Below are 19140 nucleotides of genomic sequence, written 5' to 3' on the forward strand. Positions count from 1 at the left end.
TAGCCTCCCCCACATCATTATACTACACAGCGCAGTGGAGATTAACATCGGCCTTGATTTAATCAAAACCGATTAATCGGCTAGTAGCCAATATCGGCCCGATACCGATTATTGAACCGATTATCGGTGCAACACTATTTAATAGTATCAATGTAGCTAGTAATCTTGTTGTAGTTACTATAGGTTTTTCTTGTAAGGATGTGGAGGGAACTTTAACTCATCACCATGACATGGTTTTGTGATGGACCACCTATTTCTCTAATGCTCACTCAGCCACAACAGCAATTTTATATGAAACCGAATTGTGTTGTAGTTATTATAGTATAGATGAAAATTAATCCAATTTTCTTGCACCACACTGTTGGGTGACAATATGTTTGTTATATGTGTGTGCCTATTTCACGTGTTAACAAAAAATACAAAGATGATCACTATATTGACAGTCATGAATATCTATAACGTTGTGAGTATAAATATTACAACTAGAGTAGCTAAGTTCAGTTACACTCTTCACAAAATTTTAATGTTTAGCTGTGATACCATATCTTGAAGACTTCTTATTAACATGCAGGTAGCTGTACATGCTCAGATTTTCTTTGTTTCCATTTCTGCAAAGCAAAACGGACATTCTACTGTATTCTCCTCGCAAGAAACAGGAACCACGAGATTACATCTACTACAAACACCGGCAAATCTTCCACAGCTATCCATACAACTTTCACATGCACCACCAGCATCATTTATACAATCACAAGTGGGACAATACCACGATTTGAATTTCAGGGTAGAGTTGTCACCAGCTGCTGAAGATGATAAATTATTCATTAGACGTCTGGCTGTTCTTGGAGATGCCACTGGCTTTTTGCTATGAGCTATCTCTATCCTTGCTAGCTCTTTCATTTTAGCGCTTAAGTCTACACTTTCAGCTCTGCTTACAGTTTTAATAGGTCTTGTATCTGAACCTTGATCACGAGTTGAGAAATTACCAGAAACCTACAAAACATATATTTCAGTAATCAAAGTTATTATTATTATTATTACTGTGCATCATACAAATCTCTTGATCAATTTGACATTAAGCTTTATCTATAAATGGTGCATGTAGAATTTCAACATTAAAATTGATTTAAAGTTGTTACTAAAGGCCACAAAATCCCTGTGGATTTGATAAAGTTTTACTAATAAAGTGGTATACAAGAAATAATGAACTTTGAATATATTTGATTATGTATCAGTGCCTAGACCTCTAGCCCATCAGGTACACGAATAGCTACATGTTCTTCATGCTAAATATATGGGTTTATGATTCCCAGTATTTAAGAACATTTTTGTTTCAATAATAATATATAAGAGCAGTTGTTTTAAATATCAGCACTCAGTGTTGGGAGTAACGCGTTACGTAATATTATTACTTTTGTGGTAACTAAGTAATATAACAAAATACGCTATAAAAACAGGTAATATAACTCAAGTTACTTTACTTACAAATGTAACGCGTTACCTAAGTAATATAGTTACTGTAACGAGCCTACTATTACGTAATATTATTACTACAAGTAACGAAGTTACTAATCTCGTTAGTTATCCTCTGAGTAACGCCTAGCCACAACGAAGTAACGAAGCCTACTGAATGAAGCTTATTCACCAGCTTCTTACTTATAACCAAGATTTGCATATTGTCCAATAACACAATCATGTCATGTGATAAAGTGGTAGTTTCACACGTGACAACTTAAGGCTGTGGACACAAAGTAATATAATATGTAATATTATTATAGTTACTTTATTTTATGGGTAATATGTAACTGTAACTAAATAGTTCAGTTGCAAGTAATGTGTAATATGTAACTAGTTACTTTTACAAAGTAACTTGCCCAACACTGTCAGCATTACACAAGCCTTCCATTAGCAATAATGTTCTAGCTAAAACAAGATGGTACATTCATGGTAGGCCATGGCCTATGATGCTCAAAACTTTATTATGCTTTTGAACAGTGCTCAAAAATCAAGCCTATTATTCTCCAGAGTTATGCTTTCAAAATCAAGATTATTCTCGAGAACTGACTGTTTTATTACATTATATCAGTGTTTCCTGACTGCTCTATTAAAGTATATTGATCATATTTCTACAAAGTGTGAATAACTAGCCAAGAAACACTTCATTTAGTTATATTGCATAGCAGTAATATATGGATTACAATATATTTGCTTTCTTTCTGGCACACCCACTGCAAATTTTAATCAAATTTTGAAAATCGTCGCATTTATACTATAGAATATTAGAGTAGCCAGACTTCTGACAAGACAAAAAATTTTAAACCCAAGGCTACTCCTGCATGGCGTTAATATTAAATTGTATACACAGGTAGCTACTTAGCTATTTCATATGTATTCAATTAATGTGAGTGGTTGTTTCAATGTTACTGACTTGCTAGGGTAGGCAGGATGTTTTCACAGCTTTAGTAGAGTGTTATTTGTATATTACATAATCTGTTCCCTGCTTATGTAAATAAACACCACTGAGGAAGGATGGATACTGTCTATGACTTTATGGGTAGTTGCATGCAGCATTGTAGGAGGTGTTTCTGAAGATGTCTTGTTTGTGGGCAGAAAGAAAGGCTATTATACACAAGTATAGGAATTGACAAATTGTTGTTGTGGTACGAAGGTGATTAAGGCACAATATGCTAAGCACCACACAAAGAAAGCTTATATGGCTAGAATAACTATATGATTTCATTAAGTGTGGTAACTAGCAGTATTCATATGAAGAGTAATTTTGCTCAACTCATGAATGTTGCCTCATGTGATAGCTGGATATTTCCCACAATCAGTAACTATAGACCCCGATGGTGTGGCATTTTATTACATCATCAAAATAACGCATCCGTCATTTTTTGAGGACAAAAATGTATGCATTCTATGCCTACGAAATTTTTTTAATGCTAATACGAAGGAATCATGCTAAAAGATAGAGTAGCGCTGGTATAAAGTAAGTTACTGGGTAAAAGTATATAACGCATTTGCTGCATAGCGAGTTATTCCACCTAGGGAAGGTTTTTGCAATAGAACGCTCAATACTTTTGCCCTCACTTTTCTCGTAAACTATCGTGAAACTTGAAGGCGTAGCAACTTTTTTCTGGTTTTTGCCAGACCACACCTTGGTACACACAGGGTCTATAGTACGCAATCAAGATGATGCAACTCATTGCCTACATGTGACTGATATAGCAGGGATGCTGAATAGCAAACTATACTTCAATAACTCTTAAATCTAAATATATGATCCTTCACAGCTACAGATATGACTCCACCAAATTGCAAATAATTTTTCAGACATGTGCTCAGAACAATGTGAAAATCAGTGGAAGGCAAGCAATTTTCCCAGACATTGTAATTTCTGTTTTTCCCCTTTCAGCTGTTCATTTTAACTGCCATTGGGGAACTGTCATTGGGATCACCAACATACTTCTATCCCACTAGAACCCTACATCAAAGTAAAAAAGCAGAAGGATATGGTAGTTTAACCCCAGGAATGGAAGTTAAGCCCCAGTTGAACAGAATCCTTAAATATGAAGCTGATTTACACATTCAGTTGAATCAAAGGAACATGAAGCCATACCTATTACATAGCTGCAAGCACAGCAAAATTGAAACCATACACAATTCATTATAATGTAAAATGCTTCAAAGTGTGGGATAGAAGGCAAGTCATAACAATGGTCACATTGTTTATGAAGTCAGGTGCTTCAAAGCGTGGGATAAAAGCCACACCTTCACTCTGGGATATCTTTTATCTACACCTCCACTGGTATATATAGGGAATCTGTGAAAAGGGAGTCAAACTCAAAGGGCTTCTGTGAAATGAATTAACTAATATGTGGTCAGACTCTACTACACTTGACATTCTTTCCACATGGACTACCAGAGGTACAGTGGAGTTACTTTTATCCTTCTGTGTGTCTATTTTTTTTGCTTACCATCTATAGTTATCATACATAAAAAAAAAACAAGAATCACCCATAATTTTGCACCATGTCTCCGGATTGATCAGCACGTGCTTCACACATTTTTCTCCATGTGTAGGGGTTGTGTACAGGCAAAACATAGCTGAAAACTAAGCAAAAACAGCCGCACATCTGCTTGGCGGTTTTCATTCCTTTGAGTTCACTAATGATAAATTGTTAAGTTAATCCTTTTGCCTGAATGTACACCCCGAGTATCAATCACTGATAAGTGCATGAATCTGTCAGCAAAGAGAAACAGGACACAAAAGATAACAAAGGTAATTCCATGATTCATGTATCGTTTGCTCTGCAGCATGCCAAAAGGCATCTGTCGGGGTGAAGCAACACCTAGCAGCATGAAATTCAAGCTCTAATAGCCATTATCGATTTACACTTGTCTGAAGGCAAGAAAAGTCATTTTTTTTGGATTTCGTAGCAACCTATCAGAAGCACTTGCAAGTCATACCAGGGACACTTTTGGGCTTGGTTATACCTAACCGATACTGCCCAGTGGCGTAGCCAGGATTTTTTGAAGGAGGTTCCAACAGCAGTATTGAGTTACCAGAAGCAGGGGTCTGAGGGTGCAGCCCCCAGCCACTGAGAGACTTTCAATACAAAATGCTATTTTACGTAAAAAATAGTACTATAATGCATATAAGTGCCCCTGGGATGAAGCTAGTACTACGTATACTTACTGACTAATACCTAGTGGAAACAGACAGCATAACACATAGAGACACATATAGACATCCGTAAGTGATAGTTGTCCCACTGGTATAGGAACCATGAATCCACTGATACAAATGGAATGACTTGCAATCAAAACATTATAACTATGAATATACATAGCATAGATATGCCCAAGTAATAAAATACTAGTTCTACATGTTTAAACACTGCACACCAAAACTATAACAGTATAAAGTCATGCTCAGTTTTACATTTAATGTTAGAATGTCTGAAAAACTCCACTAATGAAGCATGTTCTATTACATTTAGAGTATACGTGACTGCTCTATCAGAATATATTGCTCCCTAAGCCCCTGCTGCCAGGCACCATAAAGGTATTGTGAGGCTGGTCCCGGAAGTTCAAACCTCCATGACCCCTAATATACAGTACCACTGTATTGTATTAGTAAAGGACTTCAAATAAAAACCAGTTGTTTCTTTCACAAGACCCTTAATTTGAAACCATGTATTAATGGTGTAAAACAATGCCTGAGGGAGATAAAGACAAAATGATGAGTTTTTCAATGTTAAAATGCCCATAAAGGTCACCAAAGGTCAAATATGCAATGGCACTATATCCAAAATGAAATGCTACTGGAAGTACAAATTATGTGCTAAGTTTGATGCTTTTCTCGTAAAGTGCACACATCATATTTGCGTGCTATGCCGCTCTGCTATATGATTTTCTTATGTGATCCACACACAAACCACAGAATAAGGGATCAAATTTCCTCCAGTTTCTAGCTAGTAGTTTTATGAATATCAGAATTAAGATTGCATAAATCATGGAGAGCGGAGAAGGGGGACAAGGCAGGTTGTAGCCCCTGTCAAAGAAATTATGGAGGTGCTTACCCCTCAAAATATCTCTAGTTGTCATTGAGCATTAGCAATAATTGTGTTATTGCATTGCACCTAGTAGCTCTATACAAATGCTTAGCTACCTCCAATTCCAGTGAATCAACGGAATTCTGCTCTATTATTACTCGTAACTGTTGAAATCACTGTCTAATTTTCAAAAAATATCCTGAAGGGAGGAGGTATGCCCCCAGACTCCTACATAGGTCAATATCCTAATAGAGCAGTCATCATCTCAGATTTTGTTTACACTAGCACTAAATGGCATCAACTGATATTAATGAAAACTTAACAACATTACTACATTACTTATCTACACATTACCGTGTTGTGACGTTGACATATACTAGCAGAAACATTTGCTTCCTTCAGCAATAATTCCTTTATGGTTGCTTCCATTGCCTTCACAGTGTTTACTAATTCATCAATTTGTACTTTTTGCTTTTGAACAACATTAAACAGCTCAACTGTGCCTATGGGAAATGGAAGCAGTTCAGTAATAGTAAGTTTAAGTTCTTCTAATTCTGTACAAACAGCTGAAATTTCAGGTCGCTCATCTGGTGAATTGTGGAGGCATGACTCCACCAACTCTTTTAAGGATGCTTCAGCGCATGAATGAAGGTAGTCATCTCGTCTCTGCACCTCTGAGAGCAGTCAGTGAATCTTCTAGTAACAGATCTTTTGGCTCAGGCCACTGATGGGACATGACATGACAGGCAATACAACCTAGTGAGAACACATCAACTGGCTTGCTATAACGTGGCTTGAGTAGAAGTGTTTCAGGTGGCATAAAATGGAGGGTACCGGGCACTTGAGTTTGTGTTTTCATCTGACTGTGATTCATCACTTTGGCCACGCCGAGGTCAGCAATTTTAGCTACACAATGTTTTGTCATAAGGACATTATTGGAGGAGAGATCTCTATGGATAATATTCTGACCATGAAGGAACTCCAGTCCTTGAGAAGTGTCAAGCAGGACAGACAATTTGATGTATAGAGGCACTTCTTCTTTTTTATATTTCTTTAGGAAACTTGTCAAACTGCACTCCATCATTTCCATTACAAGCCATGGAAGCTTAGCCTCGGGAGTACAGTAGTAAATTCCCAACATCTGCACCACGTTAGGATGATGTAGTCGACTAGCGTTGACACATTCAGTGAGAAATGATTGTTTAATCGAGTCCAGTTCTGCTGGGGTGATTCCATCGACTAAAATGGGATGAACTTCCTTAGCTGCACACAACGTTCCTTGTACGTACACTTCAATCACACGTCCATATGCTCCTTTACCAATCACTTTTCTAGTACTGGTCACGTCATGCAGCTTTACTAAATGATGCGAGGTCGGATGCGATGCTGTACACATCTTGACTTCACTGTAGCTACCAGGTCGTGAGTCCCTGAGTCGCTAGAAGCCACATCTAGAACGCTAGCTGTGTTTGTTGGTGCAATGAAAGAAGTTCTGTAACTGGCTTCGGTAATGACTAAAATCAGGAACTCATCGAGTCGGTAGGACGAGGGAGCATGTAACTCCGCATACTCACAACGTAAACAGCAAAATTCAAACATGGCAGACATTTCTTAACATAGTATATTCCTTATATAGTAAAAGTTGTATCGTAGGGTAAAGAATTAGGCTATCGTTTTGTTCACCCAAGTTGAGTCCATAAGCGCCTCATAAAAATAATTACGTATTTATAGCGATTTCAGAGTCGTGACATCATGGAAGAGAGAGGCATGAACAGAAACAGTAAACTGTCTAATAAGCTGAGTTGACTGCCATTGTTTTAGTATAATTATGAACAGAACATGGCTTACAATTCAGCCTTAAGTGACCAACATTAGGGCTTGGAAATTGTTAGGTACAACATAGTGTACTGCCATTAGGCCATGCAGGTAAACTTGATACTTGTTTCTCAACTATGGCATGGATTCTAAGTGGGAGGGAGGTCATTTTATATATGTACACCTATCGATGCTAACCCTGTACTGCCCATACAGGCAGCTAGGGTGGTGATCAAGTGGGGATTTAACAAAGCAAATATTATCTGCAGGAATACTGTTGCTACCTGTAAACCACTATGCAGAAATTAGCCTTCTTATTAAAGTTATCTGGAAATATTTTTTTCTGTGCTGTAAGGCCAGTCTTCTCCGGGTCAAAATGTGTGCACACGTTAATAGAATTTGAGGCGAGAGGATGAATAGTAATGCAGGTGGGAATGAGAAACAATTACCTAGCTTGCATGTGCGTGTGCATTGATTTTGGGGTTATGCAACTAAACAGATACAGCTGCTTAATGTGTCCGAATTTTGGAAAACCACCCATATGGGCACGTTTGACACCTAAAATATTTAATGATCAAATCACAAACTGTATAGTACAAATCTAATTCTTGACAGTTTTAAGTCATTCTCAATACCTTGAATTACAATAAAATACTTGAAATATTTTCAAAATTGTGTCCTGCTCTTATTAGCAACCCATCAAACATGAAAATTCTAATTATTTCACGCATGCCCATATGGGTGATTTTCCAAAATTCAGTCACTTATTAGAGTTTATTAAAGAGCTTCAGAAGAGTCAACCCTTATAGTATATTACGTTATTATGTACCAATGTGGGAATGCGTAGCTCCAAAATCTGACTACCTTTTTATGTAAACACTTAGTACAAGGGGTTTATAAACACAAAGGCACCTAGCAGTAATTGTAAAGCTCCTGGTACAATCACAGACTAACAGATTACTAGTGCTAGCATTGGTTTAGAAGATGCAAAAGGCCTGTGTCCCATATAATGTAAAGGTAAATCAGACAGGCAGTCTTTCCCCTGGTCCATCGCCTTACTATAGTTTACTGCTTATGAGGCATTGTATCAGTTAGTCTGTTTGTCCAACAACTGAATGCCTCATTCACAATAAGCCAATCATCACTTCTTGGTGTTAGCCTAATGACAATGCTGATAATATTATAGGTTGTTTTGTTCATTCCATAAGAGCCTGATTGCTGGTATTGAAAGCAATCAAGTGTTTGTTATTATGCATTCTGTTGATACTAGACATCACTGAGTCCGTGTGATGAAAAAATAAGCAGAGGTAGAGGAATGAACTATAAGGATAATTTAGGATGGGACTGGATGTGCAGAACCTTAAACACATTGCCTGCTTACCAGCTACGTAAGTATTAATGTGTTCTCCAGTATTTACATGGCTGTGCCACAATCATTCCAAGCAAAGCAAATGTGTACCAGTAACATCATTGCTATTGTTTGTCTCTTCATTTTGGAAGGCTGCATGACCATTACCGGTCAACACAGTAGTTTTTTTATGAGACCAACTTAACAGTACTTACTGTGTACCTCAGGCCCTGTAGTAGCACCTTTGCTTCGCTCAGGCGCCATGACACAAGGCCATCTGGTTACTAAATTAATTAGACCCCTGTGGTGTGAAGTTTTTTGGTGGATTTTTGGAGGTGTCTAAGTTACTTAGACCCTTTTCATGTTTATTACGCGCACCTGCACTGGCAACGCATCAGTTAATTTTAAACCCGTAACTGTTGTTGGTTTAAAGTAATTTTATGGTTAAATACACTATAAATACATTTTTGTCATATCTTTAGAATGAAAACTCTTTCTTCATGATGTTTGAATGATGTACTGGCCATTTGCTGCTGTATTCGGAGTGATCATCAGTCTGACCAGACATTGAATAAACCTGCAATTAGTAAGAACAAACAAAACAACTATTGTAATTATTCTGCTCATACAAATTATGTATAATTATGTTAAAGAATAGTGAGAGGATTGAGAATTATCGCAGTGGGTTTGTAATGTCAATTAACAACAATCAATTTTAATTTAGAGTAAAACATACTGAACAACCAGTCATTCTCGACATTACGTACATGCATGTGTTTAACTCATGTTCAATGTTTCCTCAACCACACAGCTGTACTTCCACTAAAACACAAGTACCTATATATTGAGATACTCTAGTAAAGCAGTTACAAACAGTATACAGTGGAACCTCCATTTAACGGACACTTTGGGACCAACCAATTTTGGTGAAATTTTACTGTTATAAAGAGGTTGTCCTCTTTCAGAGGTAAAATTGTATTGGTAAAGGTCTATAGGGACTTCAGTAACTGTCCTTTATAAGGAGGTTAAATGTACAGTGTCCTTTACAGGGAGGGTCCATTAAAAGAGGTTCCACTGTAGCCACATTCACATATTTATACACTTGTAGACATGCATGTATCACGTGTAGTTATGAAAAGTAGGAGCTAGTATGACTACTGATATCACCATTGCACTTTAATAGTAGTGTGGTACACCTTAATTTTGCAAATACAGTAGCAATATATAATCGTACTACTATGTATGCTGGAGTTGCAGTGGTGTTCTATAGGCATATGTAGTCATGCAATTATCAGTATCTGTAGGTGTATTGCAGTCTGCAGGTATGCATGAATCAATGTAGGTTGCTGCTGAGAATTATGATAAGACTGATATTATGTATTTAACAAAGCTGGACTTCAAAAATTGTATAAATATATTATATCGTTTTTCTAGTATTGATAATATTTAAATAGGAGTGGCAGCTCTGTCTTTGCGACAGTTACTGCCTGCAGGCTTATACATATGGAGCCACACCCACTAATTGATTGGTATTAAAATCCATGTGATTATATAAATACACTGTTATCGTATGAGTTGTAGTCTATAGTCTAACAGCAAACCAACTTATTTTGTGAGCTACGCCCACTTATTAGCGATGTGTGATGTTTTTGCATGGTTGGAGCCAAGCTCATTTATCAGTAAGAATTTTGTAAGTATGCATGAAGCAAAACACATTAATTTTATATATGTAGTTTGTAAACTGACTTTGAAACGTGCCTACTAACCAATCGTTAGTTATAAACCTTACCTGTTGCATAGATAATACAGATAATTTATTGCATTAGATTGGCATTCACACCAGCATATTCTTTATTTCACTGGTCAATAAATGAAAAATTCCATGATGTGTGGAATACATCTATAAATCTCTGCAGCAACTTGTGGTATGAAACTTGATGCATGATGCAGTGACGCTTTATAAATTGAACTGTCATGCTCAGTATTGTCCTAATTTCCTAAATCATCTTTTAGCTGAAAATGACTGGGAGCACTTTATACATTTGCAGTGATATTAAAATTGCAGCAAGAATACAATCATACTAGACTAATTTGACCACAATAGTGGCCGAAAAAAAACCACTGGAAGTGTGACATGTACATAGATTGCACCATTCTTTTGCGATGCTATTGGCATGGATTATTACTGAGACACACATACAAAGTCTCCTGCTGCCACACCACTATTTCAGTGCAAAGGCATATCAATTAGAGATTATAAGTGCCCATGCTAAAAGGGTCTGGTACACTTCCAATAGGCAAATTGTGACAACACCCAGCAGGAAATGTGAAGTGTTGATTACACCACTCAAAATGGCAACAAACACATGTATGGATTTGTCATTTCATGCTGAATGCAACCGACTGAGCAAAAGCTTTGCACATTTCTCGAATTCCATTTTTGTAACAAAGGAGTGGGTGTCAAAGTTTCAGCCTTGTAAGATGAGTGGTCTTTGAGTTATAGCACTACACAGTTGGAACAGTTGATAATTTGTACAGCAACAATATGGCAAATTAGTTACAGGTGCTTAATGAATCATGACTGAAACAAGCTACTAATATATTCACCATGAACTGACAAATAAGATATAGTACTTTTCCTGTACTCCTCCATGTGCTGAAGCGAGCTGTTTTAACATGGAAATTATGACGACAACCTATCACACTGTAAATTAGCACCCATAACTCACATGTCATTTGCTGTAGAAGTATAATATATAACTTCATGAATTCTTCTAGTGTTTTCCAATCTTACTTAGTATACACATGCATACAAAGTACACAATACTTAAGGTTACGGTATAGTCACGGGCAATCATTCAAAATTTTGAATGCCTATCGATACTTTTTGAGTAGCCCATAAAACCAGTCTAGCAGCGTGAAAAGTTTTAAATGAAGGTGAAGCCCTTCATATTGAATGTTTTTATGTAGCTACAGTGTAGTTTGAGGCAGGTGGAACATTACAATTTGTTGTAGTAACACAAGTAAGCCAGCCCATACATCGCTCAGCTCCAGCTGTCACTACCATGTTTTTCCGCCGCCAAATACAGCAAAAGCTGTAGGCTCTATTGCCTTTTCTGGGGCATAGTGATACTGTATATTAAATTTATTAGATCCTGTGAAAGAGTTTTTGGCGTGTTTCTCCCCAGTGACTCAGATACAAGCCTTCAAAGCTTGTTTCACTCGAAAAAGCTACTAAAAGTTCAATAAAACGTCTATACTACCAGTAACTTAAAAAATCGCTTCCACAGGACCTAGATATTTTAGTTGTTTAGCCACTTGTGTTGAAATTATAAGGATTCAGTAATCTGCTAGTCTGGTTTTTGGCGGCACGTTTTTGTAAAACATCGCTCTATTGTAGACCACACACCCAAGGACAGTCGTTGTTCTGTAGTAAAAACAAACAAGCACAATTAGTTGTATTGCTAACACAACACAGTTGTTGAAATTATTTATCCCTGCTTGGTTTATAATTTGTTCCGCCCACGCATTTTAAACTATTCCGTAACCTTAAGTACTTTATGTACTTAGCAAAAAACTTACAAATACATTGGGAAATTTGAGATAAAGCCTGTACTTTCAAATTTGTACTGAAGTATTAGTTTACTCGTATACTGAGACCCATGTCTGTAGCAAACCCTTTTCAGCTTGGGAGCCTTTACATTAAAACACTGGTCTGGTTATGCGAGACTAACAGGTACACAATACACACACACACAAAGCAAAACCTTTAGCTGCCACTAGCAGTCATACCCACCCAGTGAACCAGCACTGGGACACCCGTGTGCCACTCAGGTGCTTCGAGTCAGCGCCAGCAGATCTTCCTGGGGCAGGACTAGTCATCTGCAGGAGGCTGTACCATGCATGTCTCACAGATGAAGGTGTGAGCACCCGAAGTCCTACCTGGACCTTCAAAGACATGAACAGTTGGTATTTGTTCTCCAGTTTAGCTGGGTGGGTTGCTACCCTAGTTGACTTTCTCATTCTCTAACTACAAGACTGCTATATACACTTAGTTTGTAAACCTTAGTCATTTCAAGAGCTTCAATCACAAGTCTAATAAAGCATGGTAGCACAGCACATTTAGCTGTAAGTTGCATGACCCCAAAATCAATGTACACTCTAAGGCCAGATTAATTGTTTCTCATTCCTAACTGCATTACTTACATCCTCCTGCCTCAAATTTTATTAATCACATGCACACGTATTTTGATCCGCTAATTTCTGCATAGTGGATAACCTGCTTTTGCAGTGGTTTGTGAGTATTTCGTTCAACAATGAACAGCACACCTATCATCCATAACCCCCAGTACAGGTTTGGTAGGTGAGATTCGGGGTTTAGCTACCAATAAAATATCCTGCCAGCAGTGCCAGGTGTAGACCACTGCAATAAATTTTCTATTTTGTATCTAATGACAATGGGTTTACAGGTAGCAGCAGTATTCCAGCAGGTAACATTTGCTTTGTTAAATCCCCACTTGATCACCACCCTAGCTACCTGTATGGGCAGTATGGGGTTAGCATCGATAGGTGTTAATTTTTTATTTATTTTTTTTATTAAAGCTTCACAACACAAGTGCTGAAGGTCTGTAGGACACCTGGTCCTACAGCCTGCTCAAAGACACTAGATACAAAAACATTAGATACAAAGACATTAGCTACATAAGGTGTGTTTGAAAAGTTGCAGAAAGGAAAAAAAATTCATGACTGGACCTAGGTAGCCTCGAACCTGCAGCCAAGTGTACATATATAAAATGACCTCCCTCCCACATAGAATCCATGGGCCCATGGCATGGTTGAGAAACAAGTATCAAGTTTGCCTGCATGGCCTAATGGCAGTACACTATGTTGTACCTAACATTTTCCAAGCCCTAATGTTGATCACTTAAGGCTGAATTGTAAGCCATGTTCTGTTCATATACTATTCTCAGGGGTAGACAAGAAACATAAAAAACATAATACTGGTAATACAAGTGCACACATTGTACCTCAAACAATGGCAATCAACTCAGCTTATTAGACAGTTTTCTGCTTCTGTTCATGCTTCTCTCGTCCATGATGTCACGAAATCGCTATATTATCGGTTTTATAATGCTGACTGATATATACGTAATTATTATTTATGAGGCGCTTATGGACTCAACTTGGGTGAACAAAACGATAGCCAAAGAATTACGTAATAATCATGCCACAAATATGCAGCGCCTGGATTAATTCGTGAAAGAAAGAGATGGCAAGGAAGGAAACGTCGAGGAAAGGGCTTAACTAACGGAGTGAAATAGTGACAAGATGTTTTGGAGACTGCTAGGAAACACTCTTGATTACCGCGTAATGTAAGTGGGCCGGCTATCAGTCCACGGCGGCAGCACAGAGTATCTGCAGTAAATACTGACGGAATCGCTCACTGCTGGAGCAAGAAGACTACAGTATTGTGCTAGTAGTAATGGGTTTAGCGAGCATGCGCGGTATGTGTTTATCCTTATACGGTACGGGCGAAAATTTTTTTTGGGCACACTTTGGACTTAGAAAATTTTCACGAAATATTTTTAAACCAGGCGCACGCCCACAGCCGGCCGAAGGCCGGCTGTGGGCGTGCGCCTGGTTTACTGTAATTGTTTCCGTAAAAGTGTGTGTGTGTACCTATCTATCTATCTACCTATGTACCTATCTACCTATGTTTGTCCGTACGCACCCACGTGAGCAAAATCGTTTAATAACGGTGAAAGCAGCTTTTACGTAAGAAGTAAAAGTGAAATGAAGTCTGTATTAAACTTCTGCACAGGTGAACTTTGCTCTGAGGTGGTTTCTTTTCGGCGGACTGAAATACGGGTGTGGTGACTTTCCTCAGACTACCTTCCCCTTGAGGTTTTCAGGCATTTAGCAACTGAAAAACAACGGTGCAGGCCTCGTACACTGCCAGGAATAGCCTATCGCTTCGAGTTGAAAGGGGGCGTATCCCTTACGTACGCGAACGAAAATGAAGAGCAGCTTTGAGGCTTTGTTGAGAGAATTTGTGGGAAAAAACACGTTAGTCACACTATAAAACAGTTTAGAAGATAGTTTTGTGCGTAATATGTTGGTAAAAGCGGTTTATTTAACAAACGCTTCCTTAGCAGTGCATAGCAACGTAATTGAATGAATTACGAATATTTCATGAATTACGAGAAATAGCTAATTATATTATTGCACAACCCAAACTACCATATTTTAAAGTAGTAATACATAGTTGGTTAATTCATAATAGTATATACTGTCTATAGTTATTCCAGATGAGTTAGCTAGCTGCATGGCGCCTGGTTTTTAGAAGTAGCACAACATCAACTTGTTTTCCGGATAATGTTGTGTACGTATCCTAGATACTGACATGTTCAAGACTAGTTAGCAGTGCCAACAACGTCGTGCTCTCCGCCAGGCTGGCAGCCGCTAGAAAAAAAGGGCGAAAAAATTGAGCCAGTTAAGAAGAACTCTTAGTTTCTCCTGCCGTTTTTTCAGAAGGACTGTTCTTACCTTGTTTCTCTCACTGGCTGCCTTGCTGGCTGCCTCATCATAATGAACTGATTTGTCAGTGGCGTCTCGCATTACCTGGCAGCACAGAGCTATTCACAGGTATTGGTGAAACTGATTATGTGAGTGTGAAGCAGCTTGTGTTTTGGTTTTATTCTTGTGACACCACTATGTGTGTGTGTGTGTGTCTCTCGTTTTTGTGCTATGTAATGTACCTATCAATGTCACGCCCCACCTACCCCAGGTCGGGCAGCAGGTGGGGATTTGTCACCCAAGCTTGTCCCCAGGGTTGGGGCATTTGCAACACGAATATCCGTACTTTTCCATACTGTTGTGATTCCCGGGATAATTAGTAGGGGATTCGTAACTTAAAGTTGTCTCCAGGGTTGGGGAATTTGCATTCTCGCATTTGCAAATCCCCAACAGTCCCCACCTCTGCCCGACCTGGGGTAGGTGGGGCTTGACATTGATAGGTGCATAACTGTTTGTACCTCCTGCAAGGAAGAACAGCTTAAGCCGATTGCATTGAGTTTAAACAATAAATCAAATCTGTGTGTGTGTGTGTGTGTGTGTGTGTGTGTCACTATAGGTGTTACGAATTCTCTCATGGAGAACGGCTCTGCCAAATGTGTTGAGTTTAAATTTTAAAAAAATTCTGACATTTGTTAACTTATCTGCTTTACCAGTTATAACTGAACAAGGGATGGTCACTACCTATGTATGGTCCTGTAAAACCATCTGTGACTGTGATCAAGATATTTGATCAACCTTGATTTCATCTCAGGAAAAGGGGACAAAGCTTAATTTACTGTTTTGCTAATACAAGCCACTTGATTGCCTCTTTTAAGTCAGTAGAAATTAACATCACAGTGTTGATCTCTTGGTTGATCGCTGTCGTGGATAGTTTTACAGGAGTATTATATATGTGTGAACAAGCAGTTGTGCTTTTGATGGGTTTAGTAAAGAGATGTTTTGGTCCTTTGACGCTATGATATTTGTTGTATTGGAGATAACTTTGATTCAACCAGTTCTACGACTGCTGCTGTAATCTATGGGCCTCATTATTAGGGTGACATTAACAGAGTTGAATCACTTAAACACAGAGCTTCAAAACTAGTTAGTGCCTTTCATCGTTATGAAAGGTTACAACCACCCACCTTAGTATACAGAAAATTTAGAGAACCACATATCAAAAATTTCATGGTAACATGCACCAATCCTTGCAGCTTACCAGATCCACCATTTCCCATTGACATTCAATTGTACAAGCATGCAGTGCATGAAAATTTGTGAAGAAATAATTATTTTCTAAAGAATAATAATAATTGAACATTGGTATTCACTACCGAAACATGTTATAATGGTTGACAATTTTAAGTGAGATTACTATAAAGATTAAATGTGATTTGAATTGATCAGCCATCTGTCTTAACCTTATTAAGTATTAAAGGAAGACATACAAAAGCATGGTAATTATGTGTTTGTTATTTTATTGTTGTAATATCAAGTGACTACAAGTTTAAGACTGAATTACATCACAATTCACAATATAAAGTAATATTTTTCCCTAATTTGCCACTCAGATGTTCCTTGTACTACAGAAATGTTGCTGTTTTTATGTACATTATAGGTATATTATATTAGGTAATGATTCACTACTTTATTATGTGGTGATGATTTTGTGTGATGATCTATGATTGAGTGTGATGTTCTTAATTTGTAGGTGGATTCACATTGTTATTGTGAATGATTTTAACCAAGCTACTTCTCATCTAAATGAGGTGTGGAACAATGAGTCCGTACTATGGTGATCTTGTGAGATGACTGATCTATGTTTAATGATGAACAATTTGACTGTGAGCATTCAAGGGTAACAGCAACAACAAAAGACATGATTGAAGTTTGCATTTAGGTGTATATTACAATAGCACCAGTGTGTGTATTGTAAAGCACCTTTACACAACTAATTTTTGTTGATGATTACATGTTATTGATATCACCCTCTTTAAGAAAATGGTATATTCTTTTTGCTGGAGTGTAGCCAATCGTATTTTGCTGTACATAGAGTGTATGCTCACCTCAATATGCTAGCTGTATCCTCACACCTGAAGGCTGCATTAGTGTTAGTGTAGTAGATTTAGTGCAAGTTATTTGCTATTTTATCCAATGGTAAATTTGCAGAAGTACTTTTATTACTCCATGATTTATAAGGTAGTTGTGCTTGAAAACTTATTGTCCTTTACTGTCTAAATAATGTCTGCATGGCTGACAGCTGTAAAGAAATGTCTGCATGGCTGACAGCTGTAAAGAAATTACTCGTACAGTGCTTCCTGACCCCTAGGTACCAAGACATATTCAGATAATCTAAGCCTATTTTTATAGAGTTACTCTAATGGAATGAACGCCTTAGACGAAATACTCTAATAGAACAGACACATCTACTGTAAGTAAGTGTGTTGATAGTCGAAGGTCAGATAATCAAGTATTCACTTCTATTAGGTGTGATATATTTAATCCATTGTTGTGACAGCTATAGTGGATGCTTTATGTGTGTACTAATTGTGTCACCATATCATCTCTTGTACAACTAATGATAGCCTAAAGAATTAAGGGGATAAAAAATGAAGTTGTGAAGTTTACTCCCATATACTATTGGTATCAGTTCTCAGGTGCTATAATATAAGAGCACATGTCATTCATAATTTCCGCAATAAAAATCAATGCATCCTCGTCAATTTTATAGAGTACATCTACTGTACTTCTTTATGCATGTATGAACTTGAAGTGCCATTGTTATTAACACTTTACAGTGACCAGCAGTGAAGGTCTATTAGTGCATTAGTGTCAGGTCATTTGGGTTGCATTTCAAGGGACTTAATGTGGAGCTGTACTCATGCACCATTTGAGAATTTTTTGGTGTCTTAAGTGATATATGGAGCCACACCCACATCCTCTATGGTATTATGCCCACTTATTGGGTTTGTGTTGTTGTAGGAAACACGTCTGCATGGCATCAAGAAAAGTGCTATGCCTGCTTATGGGAGCCTGTAGACTATCATGGAGCCACACCCACTTATCAATCATTGAATATGTGTGTTTTGATACCTGTAGGTACTTGTTCATTTTCTTTTGCATACAATTCTTCCTGTTGGTCGACAACCTTGACTTGCACCATGTAACTTACTCCTGAATTTAAAAAGCATTGATGGATTATCTAACTGTAGAACCTCTCTTAAAGTACCCTCCACTATAAAGAAAAATTTCTGTGGTTCCTATAGAATACAATTTAAAGGACAAACTCTCAGTAAGATTTCATCAGTTGGTCTCAAACTGTTCGTTACATACGTACGTAGTGGTTCGTTACATAGTGGTTCCAATAAATAAGTTTATATATATGTACATAATTATACCATACATGCACTAGGTCATTCAACAGTTCAAGTATGCTTGACTCATACTGTACGGGAGCAGTTCTAATTACCAATAATATTAGAAATGTTCCTGTATAAGAGATAGCACTGAGAATTTACAAATTTGTCTACAATGAAACCTCTTAAAGATTGGTAATTTTTGTCCTTTATAAAAAAGATGTACCTTAACTGTATGGTTGAGTCATATACGTAGAACTATGTACTACATTAGCCAGCAAGTAGACTGTCAGTCACTCAATTAAATGGTTAACAGTAATCACATCTGTGGATCACAATTCCTGCACAGTATGTAACATAGTTATTAGAAACTACAGTGAGTTTCTTTTCTGTTTTCGTCAGCTCCCACATGTTTACCCATTATTGCAGATTTAACAATTATTTTGTCTGAATAACAAAAAAACTTGAATATGCAGCCATTAAAAAAATTTTTCAACATTTGTAT

General features: G+C 37.6%; 1 protein-coding gene and 1 long non-coding RNA gene across 2 annotated transcripts; both read right to left on the bottom strand.

The window, feature by feature from the left end:
- Window positions 1-297: 297 nt before the first annotated feature.
- LOC136263599 (cyclin-dependent kinase 3-like) lies at window positions 298-7238 on the bottom strand. The gene is made up of 2 exons (XM_066058226.1): window positions 5916-7238; window positions 298-993 (listed from the first exon to the last, which is right to left on the bottom strand). The coding sequence occupies exon 1, from the start codon at window positions 6955-6957 to the stop codon at window positions 6217-6219; it is 741 nt and encodes a 246-aa protein (XP_065914298.1). The 5' UTR covers window positions 6958-7238; the 3' UTR covers window positions 298-993; window positions 5916-6216.
- Window positions 7239-9122: 1884 nt separating this feature from the next.
- LOC136263390 (uncharacterized) lies at window positions 9123-13872 on the bottom strand. Its single transcript, XR_010704616.1, has 3 exons — window positions 13752-13872; window positions 9492-9561; window positions 9123-9301 (listed from the first exon to the last, which is right to left on the bottom strand). It is a non-coding gene; the product is annotated as an uncharacterized lncRNA (long non-coding RNA).
- Window positions 13873-19140: the final 5268 nt, after the last annotated feature.

The sequence above is a fragment of the Dysidea avara genome, chromosome 8 (assembly GCF_963678975.1).
Source record: "Dysidea avara chromosome 8, odDysAvar1.4, whole genome shotgun sequence".
Classification (NCBI taxonomy): domain Eukaryota; kingdom Metazoa; phylum Porifera; class Demospongiae; order Dictyoceratida; family Dysideidae; genus Dysidea; species Dysidea avara.